The sequence below is a fragment of the Watersipora subatra genome, chromosome 2 (assembly GCF_963576615.1).
Source record: "Watersipora subatra chromosome 2, tzWatSuba1.1, whole genome shotgun sequence".
NCBI lineage: Eukaryota > Metazoa > Bryozoa > Gymnolaemata > Cheilostomatida > Watersiporidae > Watersipora > Watersipora subatra.
Window position 1 is genome coordinate 40,017,257 of NC_088709.1, and position 18,397 is coordinate 40,035,653.

Genomic DNA, 18,397 nt, shown 5'->3' on the forward strand with positions numbered 1-18,397 from the left:
GAATGTTTCACTTCCAAACAGCTACTCTGAATATGACAAAATGAGAGTGACACGGCTGTTTCTATGATGTCATTGCAGCGCCATATGGGGCTGTATCGTTGTGCTATCTCTATATGGAAACTTAGTAATTGGGAACTAAGAATTCCCCCTGGAGACATCAGTTTGAAGGTTTGAAGGTTCTCGCATAGATTCACAAAAATCCTTCGAGACTATTCGGAGAAGACAGCAGCAGGAAAGTTATATATTTTGTCAACAATCATGCAGTTTCACCTGTTAGCTGCAGCTATTCCTATGAGATGTGCAAAAACTAATTGTGAACAAGGAGAGGTGGTGTAGAAGGGATGAAGCTCGCTATCAAAGAGAGACCTTATTTGTTTGAAACCATTTCTGTAGAAATCTCCACCGGAGACACAACCTTAACTACTGTTCGAGGTTTTACTTCATCGCTTATCAGTTTAACAAGATTGGCCTCATAGCCTGAGTAGCTCAAACTTGTTTATTGAACGAGTAGTAGGCAACTAGTGTATCTAACAGGCAGTAGAAAACCAGTCTATCATATAAGCAGTAAGAGCCTGTGTATTGTACAAGCAGTAGAAAACCAGTCTATTATAGAGGCAGCATAACCACAGCAGCACCAAGAATAATGACAGCTATGATTCTGTTTGGGGAGAGCTTTTTGTTTTTGCCCAAAGTTCTATCTACAACAATTGAATGCAAATGATTTGGTGTGAAAAGGTATTGCGCTCCAGTTGACAGTCTTTCATTGAGGTAAGCAAGCTAGTCGCTTCGGGACATGGCATTATTACTGGCCCTTATCTGTAAACACTGAGCCATCGATAAGTTACGCAAGCATACATACTAATAGCATTTGTTAACAAGACTGATAAAGAACAAACGGGCAAGGGCTTTACGTCCTTTTCACATACGCTTTTGGGGTCTCCGATGACAATGGCGATTGCATGCATCAGTTGTGCGCAGTTTGTCGCTGGTCACTCGACATTAGGATGTTTATCTAGATATGCGCCTTATTTGTAACTAGTCCACTGGGTACTTGATGTCCTGCTTTTGATTCAGTTATCTCCTCTACAAGCTTGTCAGCAATCTTTACTATAATAAGAGCCGTGTACTAAACTTCATCTGTCCGAAGTTACGCTTGGAGGTTAGAAAAAAGAATGTTTTCAACTGGATTCGAACTCACAACTTTTCGGCTTGCAGACACTGTAACATCTGTCCCAATTAATTGCCTTACTACATTTTGGAATAATTGTATGGTTAATTATTACACCTGGCAATCTTTCATGGTGCATGGAACTACCAGTGTAGTAGTACCAATAACTTTCATTTCTTTGCCAAGCAGATTCCTTCAAGTTGTAACTGGAAGACATGTTCCTAGTTCCTGTTGATCAGCTCACCCCTTGTTGTTGGTATGCATGCTAATAAACTGAGTTTCGTTCGAGGTCATGGTCGGTCATACTATGATAAAAGGGCAAAACAAGAAACTGGACTCTAGTTTTTGTAGCATTAACTGTTCTATCATGCTTCGAATGGGTTCGAAATTGCTTGCTGCCGACAGATTTGCACCTTACCATTTCAATGAATCGGAGTTGTGTGAGCGTTTCTATGATGTCAAAGTAATCTCACAGCATATGCCTTCACACAAATTCAGCAGAGCGAAGTGTCGAATGCTTTGGATTTTACCATTTTTATGATTTGGAGTGGAAACAACTCCGAACTCATTCGAAACATGGAAACACGGTGATTGAGTTTTGCTGTTTTTTTGAGTCGACACAATTGAGCTGTTAGGTTCTTAGTTTTTAGTATAGTTATTGCCACAACCTACACTCTTGTCAATAGACAACATACACCTATCTACACCAAGTTTACAATTTATCCTCTATGCTTTATGGCAAAAACCTCCTTTTTCCCATATTTTTAAAAGTAGTTTCTATTCTAGTTTTTTATGGACAAGTTTGCTTCCTTAAAAAAAAAGGAAACTGATGATAACTGGTAAAGAGTGGCTCCTAGTTACGGTATTATGTCAAGGAAATTACTGGCAGCAGTCGGAAAGTTCGGCAGCTAGTCAGTGCCGAGGCACCATAATATGGCAGATAATAGCAGTGTAGAAGGAGTTGTTCTTGTTGTAATATTATTATTACTAATACTCTGGCAGTCCGATGATAGTGAGATCATCGGAACAAAACAGAACATCAGCAGCTGTAATAAATAAGTGAACAACTATTCAGACATGCAGTAAGGCAGTTGATTGGTGCAAATGGTTTAGTGTTGGTTTACCAAGCTAAAAGCTTTGAGTTTTAATCCCGATAAAAGCAATTTTTTTCCTAATCTCTAACCAACAAACAGACAGATAGACAAACATGGCTCTTATCATAGTAAAGAGGAGTACCCTGACAGTCTCTTGGGCTGTGAGAGATCATCATGTGTAATAAATATCTCCACAATTATTCGACAATGTAGTAAAGTGGGGCAGGTGAGGTGTGCCTGGTTGCCAAGTCGAATATGGGAGTTTGATTCCAACGCAACCGATGCATTCTTCTCCTAACCTCTTGGCATGGCTTTGGACAGACAGACAGATACGACTCTAAAGGTTGTGTATGACTAAAACCCTCCTCTATATCTGCGCTCCTCCTATACCTACCGTATATATTCTGACACTGGTGGATCGAATGTTTCGAATGGTTCGAAAGTCAAAATTTTCTATTTATTTAGGTCATAAGGTTAGGCCTACAGAAATCTTTTCTTGATTCGCATTCCATGCATTCCATTTGTACTATCGGATGGGGATGGTTGGTTAGACACACTAACAACTTCTGTTGGTTTGATGGTTATTAATATACTTTTTCTACTCATGTTTAAAAATAGAAATATGTTTAGAATTTTTATCACAACAAAATTAATGATCAGCAGTTTTGTAATAGCTTTCTCATCATACTTCTTTCCTAGCCCTTCCTAATCTTTTGTGTTAGAGGTCTTGTTCTCAGCCTGGGTACCAATGGGAAAGGACCTGAGTTTATAAAGTTTTCGATTGTCAATATTATTCGCAATTGCATATAGAGTATGTGCTAAACATCACGTCACAATGTTCAGATCCCGTCACTTCCAGTTTAGCTAAAATTACGATTGCTTGGGATATGTCTTTAGTTTAATTCCAAAGTTTCATCAATAGTATGGCAGTACTAATTTTTGAGATGTTGCCAAAATACTGAAGGCAAGCGAGCCGAGAAATGATAAATGGCTGTTGACAGGACATTAGTATCTGACAACACTCAGATTGAGGCTCTTCGTAAAGAAGAATAAAACATAGACTGGGTTAAAAAGCTTCTCAGAAATGAGAGCTTTACACTAAAACTATTTGTTTTTCAGTTCAGAAAAACACCATCGACTCAGTGTACTACAATAGGTGTGTCTCAGCGGTTACCTCTAAAACATCACCTTTTGATAGAGTGTGAAATAAGAACAAGTCACTCTATTTGAGTTTTGTTTTCGTTTTTTGTTTTCTACAAACTTGAAGCATCGAAAGGATATTTACAGTAGTTCGAAAGAAATTGTGCGCGTCTAACTGCTTTCGCTCCAGCAATCACACCGTGTTTATAGAAACTGGCGAGTGGCAAGCATTTCCTGATGTTATTTTGCTGGAGGAGTAAAAGAGCTAACTTGGACAGAAAATGCTAAGATATATTAGTTTATACACCAAAGACATTTTTGTGGCTCTCCATGACAGAGCTGTCAGTCTGAATACCTCATTAGCATATACGCATAGCAAATAGACAGGTTGAGCACTTGAAGTACACAATACTCCTGAAATAGAACAGCCAGTTAGAACTTAGGAACTATCATTAGCCATGAGCTCCTGTAAGGTGTGCTGGAGATAGAACCGTAAAGTCATGTATAACAACTTATCAAAGTTGTTATCAAATGTCCAGCTGCTATTCAAAACCTACATAGTTATGATTTTCTCTATTAAAATACTGTGACATCCTGTTTCCTCTCTGATTTCCAGTTGTACTCAGCTATCACAGGGAAGCTTTATACAAGTCAAAAGATGAGCGAACAATGGCATACAGTCATACTTCCTTGTGTTTGAACATGCCGTAATTGTCCTCTCTTGCCAGTTTCTTTCACAAAGAATTAGCTCATGTTACATGTAGTGATAGGATTACTATAAACATCCAGCTGATAATATAGTCAGCCACTTCCTTGACTAACGACATGTATATGATTTGCTTAGCAAGTTTTTTCTCATCATTCCAACAGTGTCCCCTTTACGGCAGCTGTTCTTAACCTTTGTTCGGTCGGACCTAAAGGGTTCAGAGAGACCTTCTCAAGAGCTCGGCGAATGTAGCACATTCTATTTACTTACACAATATAATATTGTATAGCTTCAAATATAAAGGGTTTGATGGCTGTATATGTGACATTGGTAAAGGTCAGCGCAAGGTTGGGATACGTGCAATGCTGCCTGTTCTATAAGCCGTAGGTTCAAGCCTCCCCAGATGCACTATTTCATTCCTAAAGTTTCAGTGAAATGTTACCCTATGTTTTAGAAATGTAATTCTGAACAAGATATAACAGCAGCTGATAGAGCAAGCAAAACATGACAGAACATCAGCAGAGCTCATCCAACCTGGTAGTTGAGAGACATTATGTACCAAGGAGTGCACCACGACCCACAGCGAGGAGCAGGTCCAATATAAGTCAGCCAAGGGAACAGTCGCAGGTGACAAATCAAGAGCTAGTCAGCCCTGGATTGTCTTCCCTCAATTCTAACACACCAAATGGTTATACAGCAGATAACTCCATTTCTGAAGTAAGAATCTGTCATGCTCTCTCTTATTGTCTTTCAGTATTAATTAAATTTGGACCAATGGTGGTCATGCTTTTGTGTTGATCCGTTGATATATAGTAGAACAAATGCAATCTTACTGAAAATTTATGCAGGCATTTGGCATCACAGACAATTTACATTGCTACTTACAAGATGTGATGCCAAGAATCATTTTTTCATTATTTGTTTCCAAATTGAGACATGAAAAGTGACCTATGTATCCTCTAGTCATAGGGCTGTCTACGGAACTTGTTTGAAGGTCTGCTTGATCCATATTTCTAATAATATATTATATTTGATAATTTGATTTAGACATTTGGAGAACAATTCATGAATTTTCCTGTTATTACCCAGCCCTGATTATTAAGAGGTAGAGATGTCCTGATCTTGGTATCGGTACAAATATAGAAATCAAATACATGCACCTGAATCAGGACTGACTGATATCTTCTTAAATAAATTTAAAGCTTGAGACATTTTTACCTCTACATATCCACTACTGATCGTGGTAATAGAATCTTATCTGGGCAGCATATCTGACAAGCTCAGCGTACAACTTTTTTGTTTCATTTAGGATATAGATTAAATGTTTTGTATTTCCGTAATTAGAGTGATAAAAATAATTCCAACCAATCAAAAGCAAAAAATTTTTTGTAATACTTTTCTTTATTAGCATTATGTAATTAAATAAATTTAACTATTTATTCTTTCATAAATACTAACGAATGAAAGAATTTATACTTTATTTATATTTTATGTGATAAAATATAAAAATAAAGTTTACATATGTAATATTTGTATTAAAATAACCATCCAATCGTGCAACACAGAATATCTGTACCAGGGTAGGTTTTTGAGCGTCAGTGGATCGGATAATTATCGAAATCAGCTTCTATATGTTTAACTCAGACATCTTCATCAGGAACAAAACATCCCACTGTAGCTAGTTAAGACTCTCACTGTAACTAGTTGCTACAGTGACAGTGAATTGCACTGTAGCTAGTGCGAAATCAGCTTCTATATTTTTAACTCAGACATCTTCATCAGGAACAAAACGTCCCTAACTCTCACTGTAGCTAGTTAAGACTGTGTCTGGGGCGTATATCAGCGAGGATCACAGGTCATGTAACTTGACAGATGTTGAGCCCACAGTATCCCTCAAAAGTTACACTAACTTATTGAGGTAAAAACTAGGAATATAGGAGGGGCTGACACAAATAATATTGCATCATGAAATCCTATGCATGGGATAAAACCATCTCACGCTTGGGTCACCAAATTGTTTAATTGGGGTCTTGTTTAATTGGCGTCGTAAGGTCACAGGCTATCTGCGATGGAAAAGTTCTTATATTTTCTAATGAATTCCACTTTTATTTTTGTTATGAAGTCATTATCCTGTATAGCTAGTCTATTATCCTGTATAGCTAGTCTATTATCCTGTATTATCCTTTATAGCTAGTCTATTATCAGGTATTATCCTGTATAGCTAGTCTATTATCCTGTATTATCCTGTATTATCCTGTATAGCTATTCTGTATTATCCTGTATAGCTAGTCTCTTGTCCTGTATTATTCTGTATAGCTAGTCTCTTGTCCTGTATTATCCTGTATAGCTATTCTGTATTATCCTGTATAGCTAGTCTCTTGTCCTGTATTATTCTGTATAGCTAGTCTATTATCCTGTATTATCCTGTATAGATATGGTCTATACTAATCCTATCATTATCCTGCATAGCTGTTACTATTTTGTGTTCAGTTATTGTTTAGTCAGTCAAATGTACACACATACGCATCCTGAACTCTCACCTGTCTTATATATAATACATACTACAAACAACTTAACAATCTCCGAATTATTAGCAGCAGTAACTAGCTCATGGTTCTCTAGACTCCCTCAACTGGTATAGCTACTAGTCAACCATGATGCTAGAAACCAATACGAAGGGTTTTATTTTAACACAAACGATGAAGTGGTAAATATACTAGTATTTATCCAGTCTGCAGATGTGTCTGAAATGAATATTCATGCTAAGAATGTGTGTTTCCATATATTTGGCATCAACGCGAATCAGCAATGCTTAGCACAGCCTATGGCTTAGCCAAACAACACCAAAGCATCCTACTAACAACATGGTGTCTAACATTAGTATAAAACTTGAAAAAATTCAAAAGGGCTTTTCATACATCGACCAGCAATGAAGGAGCATCTTTAGCTATAACACTGTCAGAAATTGTTTCAAATCATTACAGAAAAGATAACTCCTTAGAATAATTATAAAAATGTGGGGAATTCTTGAAATTATGCTATTTCTCATTTTTGTCTCTTTCTTACAGAGCTTTATGTATGAAAGGAGCATGTTTGCCTCAAAACAAGGCAAACATACAACTAATCTAGTGAGCATACGTAGAGTGACCAACAGAGAATATCCATCATACACAATCTCCACTATAACATTTTTTTAGATATCATCTTTGGCAGAAAGCGTAAGTTCCATGCCACACCTACTAGACCCCAGTAAACTTCCATATCACCAGCGCTTTATGCCAGAGAGTGACTCAGGAATGTACAGCGGAAGGGCAAGGTATACTGGCTCAACCACGAGCTATGGTGACACAGACAGAGAGTCTATAGCAGGTGAAAGTGACAGCCGATATCGAGGAGAGCTATTTCAGCCACAAGCTCCTCCACGTATCGTGCAGCGGCAAGTGAGACAAATGTATGGAGAGGTACATCCAAAAAATTTAGCGAGTGACGATCTTCCAACGCCCTCCAGTGGCGATGAACTCGAAACGATGAGCGAAGCTTCCATTCCGTCATTCACAGATGCTCCGCGAGTTCGACCCAGAGCAAGCCTACGAAGGAAAAAACTTGCTGAAATAAATGGTGGCTTTGTGAGTGAAGACGACTCCAGTATAGCTAGTCCAATTGATAGAAGCAAATCTATGCCGCGAAGCATCCTGAAAAGTCAAAACACTGACATATCTGACGCTGAATCGCTCGCTACGAGCGGAAACTTTCGACGAACTGCAAGTGGAAGAACAGTACGCTTCGAACACAATGACAAATCAAGGTCAATTCCTAAAAAAGTGATAGACTATGAAAAATTAGACAGTGCGGACAGCGGTTCAAGCAGAAAAAAGAAAGGATCGACTTCTGATCCGTTTTCTATAGTGAAACCAGTAGGAATAAAACCAGCGAGAAATGACAAACGACGGTCTTCAGGCAGGAGTAGCCAGAGAGGAAGTCAGAGAGGAAGTCAGGGAAGACAGAGTCGTTCTTCATCCTTTGATCGATCAAGGTGAGACAAGACTTATTCTAAGAGCAGCGTTAAGTACAAATTATCACACTGCAGCAACAGGAAGCATTGTGATAAGCAAATTAGGATGTAAGACCCTGGTGTGTGACATAGAAAGGTAATTTATTTCAAGAAAAAAGCCTTTTGCTATAATTTTAAGGGTATATAACTCCAAACAACGTGAATATATACATACAAAACTCAATGTCAAGGGAAAATAATTTTGAAGTTCAAAACAGTCTGCACAGTTGTGGTAAGAAAAAGCTACAGTTAATGGGAGCTTACCAAGCAACATGGGAGTATCGTGTTTTACAGATCGACTGTATGCATCCCATGATAAAGCAGCAATACTCAGTTGTCTTCTCTTTATTTGAACCCTACATGTAATTACAGATCTCCAGCACGACGATCAAGCAGTAATACATCTGACAAGGGCAGGCCACGGTCCAGTAGTAGAACTAGGCAGTCCCCTACAGCGCAGAAGAAACCTGAGCCATCCGTGGCAGTGAAGGGCGAGGACGTTAAAATCCAGGTAAACTTCTCAAGTAATACCATCTGCAGTGTCTTGTTTTCCGAAAAGTTGCATATATTTTTTGACTATTCAGAGTTGATAGCTTACAACATATCGGACAGTGAGACATCGTGAAATGCTGGTTCCTACTATTCTGTTTAATTTTTCTAGGAAGTTTGGCTCATCTTTAAAATATTACTATAATTTTATAATGCTCCACTGGTGACATGTGTCATATTGACAGATGTGTCAGATGATGCGTGTGACAGGTGACATGTGTGACAGGCGGCACATAAGCTTTAGTTTGAGATGAACCTTGTTGTGATTGGACAATATGTTATACATAAAATTTATGGAGCAGAATGTCATTCTATGTACTTGTCTACAGATGCCATTCTATGTACTTGTCTACAGATGCCATTCTATGTACTTGTCTACAGATGCCAGATCGTAGATCTGATGGTGTAACAAAAGACCTAACCAAGATGGCTGATAAGGCAGATAAACAGAAGATACTCAAGTGGTGCCTGATAGTCGGTGTCCCTGTGGTGCTGATCGTTATTATTACAATCGTAGTTGCTGTGTCAATACGAGGGTAGCGTATAACACGCACCTTGCTCTACAATTTATAATAACTACGCAAGCAGTTCACTCAACATTTACACTGTATAACTGTGATTAACATGCATTCCAAGATATTTTTTGTCTATTCAGCTTATAAGATGTTAACAGATATGCTATGGTCTGCCAGTAAGATACGGTTTATAAACTATATTGCAGATATGACGGGTCAAAGTGATGTACAAAAGCATTTGTTTGTTTATAATATATAAGCACATTCTTATGAGCGAATATAATTAAAAGCAATAATATAATACCGTAATACAAATTAAAAGTTATTAAAGGAATCAGTTATTTTATCCAGCCATCTCTGTTCCATTAAAAATGTGATCTCATCAAATTCTAGTAGATTTTATCCGAAAGTATAGATATTTTTCCATCATTTAAAATTTTGCTTGTGACTTTAGGTGTTCTAACTGTCAGGATGTTTCAAGGTGTTCTAACTGTCAGAATGTTTCAAGATTAAAATTGACAAAACTTGATCATGGTAAGAATGCTCAGAAACAAAGGCACGCCCAAAAATGGCCTAATCGGTCTCCTCAGCATCAGGTACATGATTACACAGCACTCAGAGGAAAATAATGGGTCAAATCTTAACCAAGCTATTTGTAAATCACTTGACACGTCTATCGAAATGTCTCTGAGAGTATATCTGAAGTTTTATTCTACAATCATGAGAATATGCTAAATAAAATATATGTTAAGAGAGACGTGTAACATTGTAACTTGAACGCAATAGCCTATGTCAATAACGAGAGGAACAGGCAGCCGCGCAACTATTGATGTCATTTTGCAAAAAGTCTGAGCACATCGTTTTCTCCTGAATGTTTAACAGTGATCAAAGTGTCGATACTAATCTTTAACCATCCTGGCAGTTAGACCCCGTGAAATATCAAACAAAATCTCAAATGATAGAAAAATATCTATACTTTTTAATAAAGATCTAGAATTCGATGTGATCGCACCTTTAAGCAAGCATTGCCCTGAGTCTCACCTCTGGAGGAGGCGTCTGACTATTGGAGTTTATCAGAGAAAACATAATCAAGGAGGACATCGTGTTCACTTGTGGGTACCTGCTCTTGTATCTGTTCCGCGAAGGACAAGGCTATTGTGATGGGGTAGCGGTCCAGAAGCTTCTTGTGTCGCAGAAGATACGTGTCATAGTAGCCTTTGCCCCTGCCTAATCTTTTCCCTGATTGTGTGAAGGCGAGTCCTGGCATGAGCACCAAATCTAAACCACCTAAAAGTACAGAATGCGTTTATAGAGGTGGAGAAGTTTATTGAGGTAGAGTTTAGGTGTCTGTAAGCGAGGTGATGATTGTGTTGCTATGCAATGCACTGAACATATAATAATTGCATTAATTATTGAGTGGCCGAGGCCTAGTGATCTAGGTCTAGAACACCTGACCCTGCCATCAACAGGTTAGGGTTTGATTCCCAAAAAAGGTCACTGGTGACAGGAATGACGTCCAACCATAAATTGCTATCTCCAACTGCCCGTGTCTCCAGTCATTAAGGTTCCCTTGACACCAGACTCAGACATGTTCAGTCAAGACCACAGAGCTATTGTTTGTGTAATGTTACTCTTAAAAACACGCACAACCTCTGCTTGCGGTTAGCTAAACCGCACCATACTCGACCTTCGAAGGATTGCTCACACATTTAATACAAAATTATATCTGTACAGTGTACACTAACATCTACCCAATCTGACACCGATGTGAACTTCACTCATTAACTCTAACTTACGTGAAAAATAAGTTTAAATCTCATCTAATCAGTGTGTTTGTTAACAACGTGACAGCAGAAGAAAACTCCCAAATGTTGCCTCAGCTGCTGAGAGACACACGTACGAGTTCTAGTCAACAGGAGGCACTAACCAGACTTCTTCAAGGTCTACTCCTAAATCTAATTTTTATCAACAATAATAGAGTACCTAAACCTAGTGAAATACTGCAAGCCAACTGAACCTTGTGCTCAGGTGAAATTTGGAACACCAGTTAATTCCAATATCCAGCCATTAATTATGGTAAGACAACTCCTGAACCAACAATAAACAAATACGTGCAGAGCCTATAAATGCATGGTAAATAAGGTGATGAGCTGATAAAGCTTTAAAAATAGAAACTCCAAAAAGCTGGTCGGTTAACAAAGATTTCATTAGCTAAATTCAGTTTAAGGCAAATGTTGCTCCAATTTCATGTCAAAATCCTATAGCACAACTGAAGAAGGAACCAAAATCTTTCCATGTATGAAGTTTTATAAATAGACTGTTATTACTCTCTTCTGGTAAATTCCTTTTTGTGACTAATGTGCATTGTTTATTTAGCAGAGGAACAAATTTAAGGTTGGATGAGTTTCCTGTCACCACAAGTGGTTTTTTCAAGGATTAAAGCCAGCCCATTGTTTACAGATAAGGCGATTTCACGCCATCAAGGACCATCGCAGTTCCCTATAAAATCAACTTTACTACTGCACAATAAATAATCACAACATACTTGAACTTAGTACAGTCGATCCGCGCTTCTTCGAGATTAACTTTCCCAAATTTTCAACTTGTACAGACAATCTCTGCAATTCGAACAATTATCCATCGTGTCTGTCCAAAAAATAACACCGTTGACTGGCTCGGTGTCTCGCGTGACAGATGACGAGAACAACGCACATGCCTGAGTGTTGTACTGTATGTCTCCTTTATTACTATTACTGCTATTAATTATTTAGAGAGGATATTTATTTTCGGAGTTTCCCTCCATGGTCAAATTTGTAGCCTAGTGTCCGAGATAATATAGAATGTGCAATGTACAGTACAGCACTAAACTTTCAATGTCCGGACATAGCCCATTCTGCATTAGTCTGAACAAATGATGGTCGACCGTAATGTAATAAATACTACTTGCCAGACAATCTGGAACAATCTAGAATCTACCCACCAGACTCGAGAGCATTTTCACGTGTATCAGCATCTTCCTCTGGCTGCGGGATATTCCACTTGGTTTTGGGAAGGGCAGCGAGGTCGGCCATCGAGTACAACTGCAGCATCTCCATATCTCTGCTGCCACTATCATACCTTGGAATGAAGCAGGTTTTATCGCTGTCAAAAATGTCCTTGAGTAAGTAGGTGGTATCCACCTCATCTGGCATCGGCACATAGACAGCTACCCTTTTACTCTTTGCATACAGTTCACTCGCCTTCACCTACCAATTGCGCATGAGAAAGTAACTCCAAAATATGCAATGCACTACAGTGAATTAGGGCAGATTTACTTTAAATTCCAACAACTCACGAAACATCAAAGTAATGGCTGCCATTACCAGTACCAAGACTCTGAGTATAAGTAGTTAGTACTAGTTACTGACAGAAGCAAAAAAATTTGTCGGCATTAAAAATAGCATTCTCACCTTAAGAGTAAAATGTTTCTGCCTATGATATGCCAATCACATTACCATGTGATAGCTCACCAAATTTCTACATGAACCATTTCGGTTTTTTAGAGTAGCGAACTCCACCACACAAGCAGACCTTGCTTAACACTTAAAAATTGAGCTCACTGAGAGAGCAAACCCCACGCTAGCAACAAATAAGTTGCAAGGAAAAAACTAGTTTATTATTGAGTATATGAGTTATAAAGTATGCAGCTTGTGAAAGTTATGGCACCAATGTAAAATAGCACAAAAAGGTTCACTCTAAAGTATAACACACACATTGTTGAGTTTTCCAATTGTGACAATTTCAACTGTAACTACCCTTTAGATTTTATTTTAAAAAATTACCTTTTCTGTGATGTCTTTAGATTTTTCTTCTCTAAGGGTTGCTGGTATACCTTTCAGAGCAAGTTTCATCTGCTTTCTTAACACCTGCTTCGCCTGTACTGACATGACAGCAGCAGGATCTTTATCTGATTCTACCAAAGAAAGAAACAAGTAAAATCATGAAATGTGGATAAGCTAGAAACGAGGTGGTGAGATGAGGTGGAGAGACAAGGTGGAAAGACAAGGTAGAAAGACAAGATGGAGAGACGAGGTCGAGAGACGAGGTCGAGAGACAAGATGGAAAAACGAGGTGGAGGAACGAGGTGGAGAGACGAGGTGGAGGAACCAGGTGAAAAGACGAGGTAGAAAGACAGAATGGAGAGACAAGCTAAAGAAACAAGGTGGAGAAACGAGGTGGTGAGATGAGGTGGAGAGACAAGGTGAAAAGACAAGATGGAGAGACGAGGTGGAGAGACGAGGTGGAGAGAAAAGATGGTGAGATGAGGTGGAGAGACAAGGTGGAAAGACAAGATGGAGAGACGAGGTCGAGAGACGAGGTCGAGAGACAAAATGGAGAGACGAGGTGGAGAGACGAGATCGAGAGACAAGATGGAAAAACGAGGTGGAGGAACGAGGTGGAGAGACGAGGTGGAGGAACCAGGTGAAAAGACGAGGTAGAAAGACAGAATGGAGAGACAAGCTAAAGAAACAAGGTGGAGAGACGAGATGGAGAGACGAGGTGGAGAAACGAGGTGGAGAAACGAGGTGGAGAGACGAGGTGGAGAGACAAGGTGGAGAGACGAGGTGAAAAGACAGGATGGAGAGACGAAATGGAGAGACGAGATGGAGAGACAAGATGGAGAAACGAGGTGGAGGTGAATGGGAAATAATCGCTAATAATTTCAACTAGAGCAAGCACCAGGTGAAAGAATAAAAGTCTACCTATATATAGGCCTACCTCGAGCAACCTAATCTGGTTAGTAATAGATAATTTCATACTCCATTAATGATCTCCATGGCTATAGGGAAACACTAAAACAATGATGTTATCAATTAAAATTTGTACAGCTATAAAATAGAGTGCCACCCTTTTATTGAATGCCACCTCATCTGACTGTCACTGACAATCTTTGATCTTTACGAACCCATAATATCAAGTGATCATTAGAAAGGTGTCCACAAAACCATATTGTTAAGTAATCGTTTATATCAATAACATTTCATTCTCTCATTGACCAACTTCAAAGCTTTTCATCTTTTTTTCGTTAGAACTTTGAAACCAACACCATAGAAATAATTAATAACGGTCTCAGGCTAATAGTAGTTCCTTGTTTAGTGTGGTTTTGATACTTCCTAGTACATGTATATAAAATGGTTTACATTTACGATAGTAGATGAACAACTAGTTTAAGGCTAAAGGTTGGGTTTAGCGAGCAAAACCTTTACCTGCTGCACTTGTACTAATACCACAAAATGTTTGGATGCTAATATCGACTAGTTCAAGAGCGCAGTAGAAAGGTTGAGGTCAGAAGACATTGTGGAAGGTATTGGACAACCAAAAGATGTTCATTCCATTGAAAGCAACAATCAGAATGCAGATGACTGAACAACCGATGCAAATATTTTTGTTTTAAAAACATTACTTTTTGTTTCTGTATGTAATATAAGTATGGTTCATTTATGCCACTTGTTTGTGAATATAAATTTGTAGCATTTGATAAATTATCATTACATAACTTATAAATTTGCAGATTTATAGCAAATTATTTGATAGCATCATCTGATCTTACAATGAATCGACTAGTTGAATAGACAATAAAAAGCTAGTTTTGGCTGCAAACTGTAGCAAACATGTCAATGGGTGCAATGAACTTTAATGCAACATTGTTAAATAGAGATATAAAAGAAAATATGCCTTCAAATTTAGAATGAAATAAAAATTGAATGCTCCAACAAATTGCAAAGCAGAATACAGGCTATAATATCATCACAGGTTAATTTCAAGCAATAGATATCAGCTGGTACACATATTTCTCGGTTTCTCAATGCATATTTATCAAAAGATCTTTGACAAAGTGGAGGTAACTTAGCAGATTGATTGCATCCAAAAGGCTTAATATCACTCCATTGATAGAGAGGGCAAAATATAGGCAACATTCGCTTTACCTGTCAAAGGTCCAAATTTATTTTCCCGAAATTCTGATGAGCCATTTGAAAAATACAATGCCAGCCTCTATTTGAACGCCACCTCCATTTGACCGCCACTATATAAGAAAGGTTGAAAAATAGACTGCCACGGCGCTCAATTAGAGGTTTTACAGTATATATTACTAGCACAGCTTCACACTCTTAAACTATGCTGAAAGAAGTTATTTCTGACAGGTGTCTTAAGATCCATGAGAAGATATCACTAAGCAGAAGATCTGAAAACTTAAACTACTCTCTAATATCCCAATGCAATTCCTGAAGGGAAGAGACAATTTAAAAATATTTTCTCATATAAAATAATGAAAGAGATAGATGGCTGGGCTTATGAACTTAAATGAGACTATTTAATAAAGCCCACTATTCTACTCGTACTGGAGTCAGAGGCTACTTAACAAAGCGTAGTCACTGTTCATCGGTCTTAGGAACCTTACTATCTATAATTATCATGTTATTCTCGAAAACATATATTTGCGTAAAAAGTATAGAGCTGCATCGCGCTACATCTTTTCAGGATATATTTTAGGTAAGCTCTGAATACCGACCAGATATTCAAGTTCTTTATACCGTGCACCCCATCATACAGCGTTAATCCCTTTCAGTGTGTTGGCATCGTGAAATGAAAATTTCACTAAAGGGGTATAGAAACCCATAATAATTATTTTATGCAAACACCCTTTGGTAGAAACATCCAAATTGTATATATGTACTGTACATATTAAAAATTAATAACAAATTAGTATATTAATCTTAGTAACTATAGTTACCTACAGTAACTTTAGTGTATTTAGTGGTTAGAATCTGCAGTAAAATGTAACATGGCTAGGTACAGTACTGTGCGAAGCTCTTACCTTCAAGGCAGACGTATAACACAAAGTTTGAATGAAACTTAAATGAATTTAGCTTACTAAACACACACTTGAAGCTAAATTTTAGTATGTATTTTACCAAATTAATTGTTAATTTTGTCATTATCTCAATCTCTATTACTTGTTTCCGATCTCATTTTCACTATAGCTTATAACGAGTAATGCTGAATTGAGGAGGAGAGGGAGCATCGTATCTCTTTCAGGCATGTGGGAAGGATTTCGGTGGATAGCATATCAACATCTTCGCTATTATGATGTGTGCAGCACACTGACCGCAAAATTTGTATTTTGAGCAAAACTTTTGTTGATGTCGCATATCGAAAAATTTTTGTATGAAGGGGACGAAAAAACATTGTGTTTCACATCGAAAGGCGAAAAAACTGTAAAACAGAAACGTCTAAACCAGGGGTAGACTCTTCCTGCTTTGGGGTCTGATGAAGCATGGTGAAATCACCAGAATACTTTGATTTCACTAATGTATTACGGTAATGTAAGTGCTCACTATAAGGGTTCCCCATTCTAATTGTGTGCTCACCACGAGAGCTGGCCACTCAGAGTAAACCGTTCAGCGAACCCAGCACCAGGTATCCAGGAATAATGAGATATATTATTTACATTCGATTAGAACTCGAACTCATATGCTGCAACCTAGCCAATCTCACAACCTTACCAAGGAATAAGAATACTCAAATGAATATATGCACTATTTGTACCTAATGCAGGTCAACCAATAACTATTGATCTCAAACACCCATATTTTCACCTTGTTCCTATTACTGTGTTTATCTATAAACTTCCTTTGCTAATCAGACCTTCCTGCAAATAAAAACAACGCCTTCGTTTGTTCAAATAAAAGATAGCTGTATTTGCATGTATTTGCATATCTATCTGTTTTTGGCTCGCAGTACGGCTTGCTTAATAGAAAACCATGGCAAGCAATCAAGTAACTTAAATGTAGCAACAACAGTTGTGCATAGAAGCTATTCTCGTTCAGGATAAAGCTTACATGCTTGTTCTAATCAAATTACGAGTGACTAGTGACAAAAAATGTGTTTCTTGTTTACTAATGGACGAATTGGTTTTTATTAAAAATTCTCACTCAATATAATCTTATTTGTCTTGCAAATGCACTAATACTGTATGAAAATTCATAAAACACGTCTAAATATTAAATAATAGCATTTTTATTTTTATATTACATCGCGTTCAATTACGAAGGATTATCTCGCAACTGCAACTTAGGAGTACATGGAGCGGCTACAACAACTGTAATTTTGTAAAACCAAAATACATGTACGCAGCTTACGTCTCGTCTCTTAGGCCAAGTTCTAGACTACATCGCTCGCCTCAAGGTACAGCATGCCTCCAGTAAATATACGAACATCCCTGACAATAGCAGTAAAGAAGAAAAGAGATACATAGGGTATTAAATCGATGAAGGGTTCTTTTTATTTTGTATTCACACGATTTTCGTTTCGAGTGATAGATGACATCTTATCAGGAGTATATTTTTCAACCAATGTTCAGTGAAAACACCACTATTGCATTATTATTTACCTTTTGTATTCCATTATCTCTTCATTGATCTATCAGTATGCACAAATTCATACCTGCCAACTCTCACGCATTGGGCGTGAGACTCACGCAATCACCCCAAAGAAAAAATGAAAATGCGTGAGAAACGCGTGAGATTTTTGCCCCATTTTCCACATTTTATATATACTATCATTGATACATCAATTGCCCCAAAACCAAATCTCACGCATTGCCCCACTTTTGGGTTGGCAGGTCTGTGCACAATCTCCATAACTGTAGACGTAATTTCCAGGAATTATAGACGTGAAGTAAATTCTACTCGACAAGGATAGACAACTCCCAACTCAAGAGCGAGTTCACACAACTTGATGAGTCAATAAACAGACTTGTGGGTGAGCCGATAAACAGACTCGAGCGTGAGCCGATAAACAGACTCGAGAGTGAGCCGATAAGCAGACTCGAGAGTGAGCCGATAAACAGACTCGCGGGTGAGCCGATAAACAGACTCGCGAGTGAGCCGATAAACAGACTCGATGGTGAGCTGATAACAGACTCGATGGTGAGCCGATAAACAGACTCGATGGTGAGCCGATAAACAGACTCGATGGTGAGCCGATAAACAGACTCGATGGTGAGCCGATAAACAGACTCGATGGTGAGCCGATAAACAGACTCGATGGTGAGCCGATAAACAGACTCGATGGTGAGCCGATAAACAGACTCGAGAGTGAGCCGATAAACAGACTCGATGGTGAGCCGATAAA

The 18,397-nt window shown here is 38.3% G+C and overlaps 2 protein-coding genes across 2 annotated transcripts; one reads left to right on the forward strand and one right to left on the reverse strand.

Moving 5' to 3' along the window:
- Positions 1–4,690: 4,690 nt before the first annotated feature.
- LOC137387149 (protein SON-like) lies at positions 4,691–9,248 on the forward strand. Its single transcript, XM_068073465.1, has 4 exons — positions 4,691–4,825; positions 7,306–8,141; positions 8,532–8,670; positions 9,090–9,248. Exons 2-4 carry the CDS (start codon positions 7,336–7,338, stop codon positions 9,246–9,248), a joined length of 1,104 nt encoding a protein of 367 aa, XP_067929566.1. The 5' UTR covers positions 4,691–4,825; positions 7,306–7,335.
- Positions 9,249–9,327: 79 nt separating this feature from the next.
- Positions 9,328–17,329, reverse strand: LOC137387150 (5-formyltetrahydrofolate cyclo-ligase-like). Its single transcript, XM_068073467.1, has 4 exons — positions 17,197–17,329; positions 13,045–13,175; positions 12,204–12,468; positions 9,328–10,510 (listed from the first exon to the last, which is right to left on the reverse strand). The coding sequence occupies exons 2-4, from the start codon at positions 13,147–13,149 to the stop codon at positions 10,284–10,286; spliced, it is 597 nt and encodes a 198-aa protein (XP_067929568.1). The 5' UTR covers positions 13,150–13,175; positions 17,197–17,329; the 3' UTR covers positions 9,328–10,283.
- Positions 17,330–18,397: the final 1,068 nt, after the last annotated feature.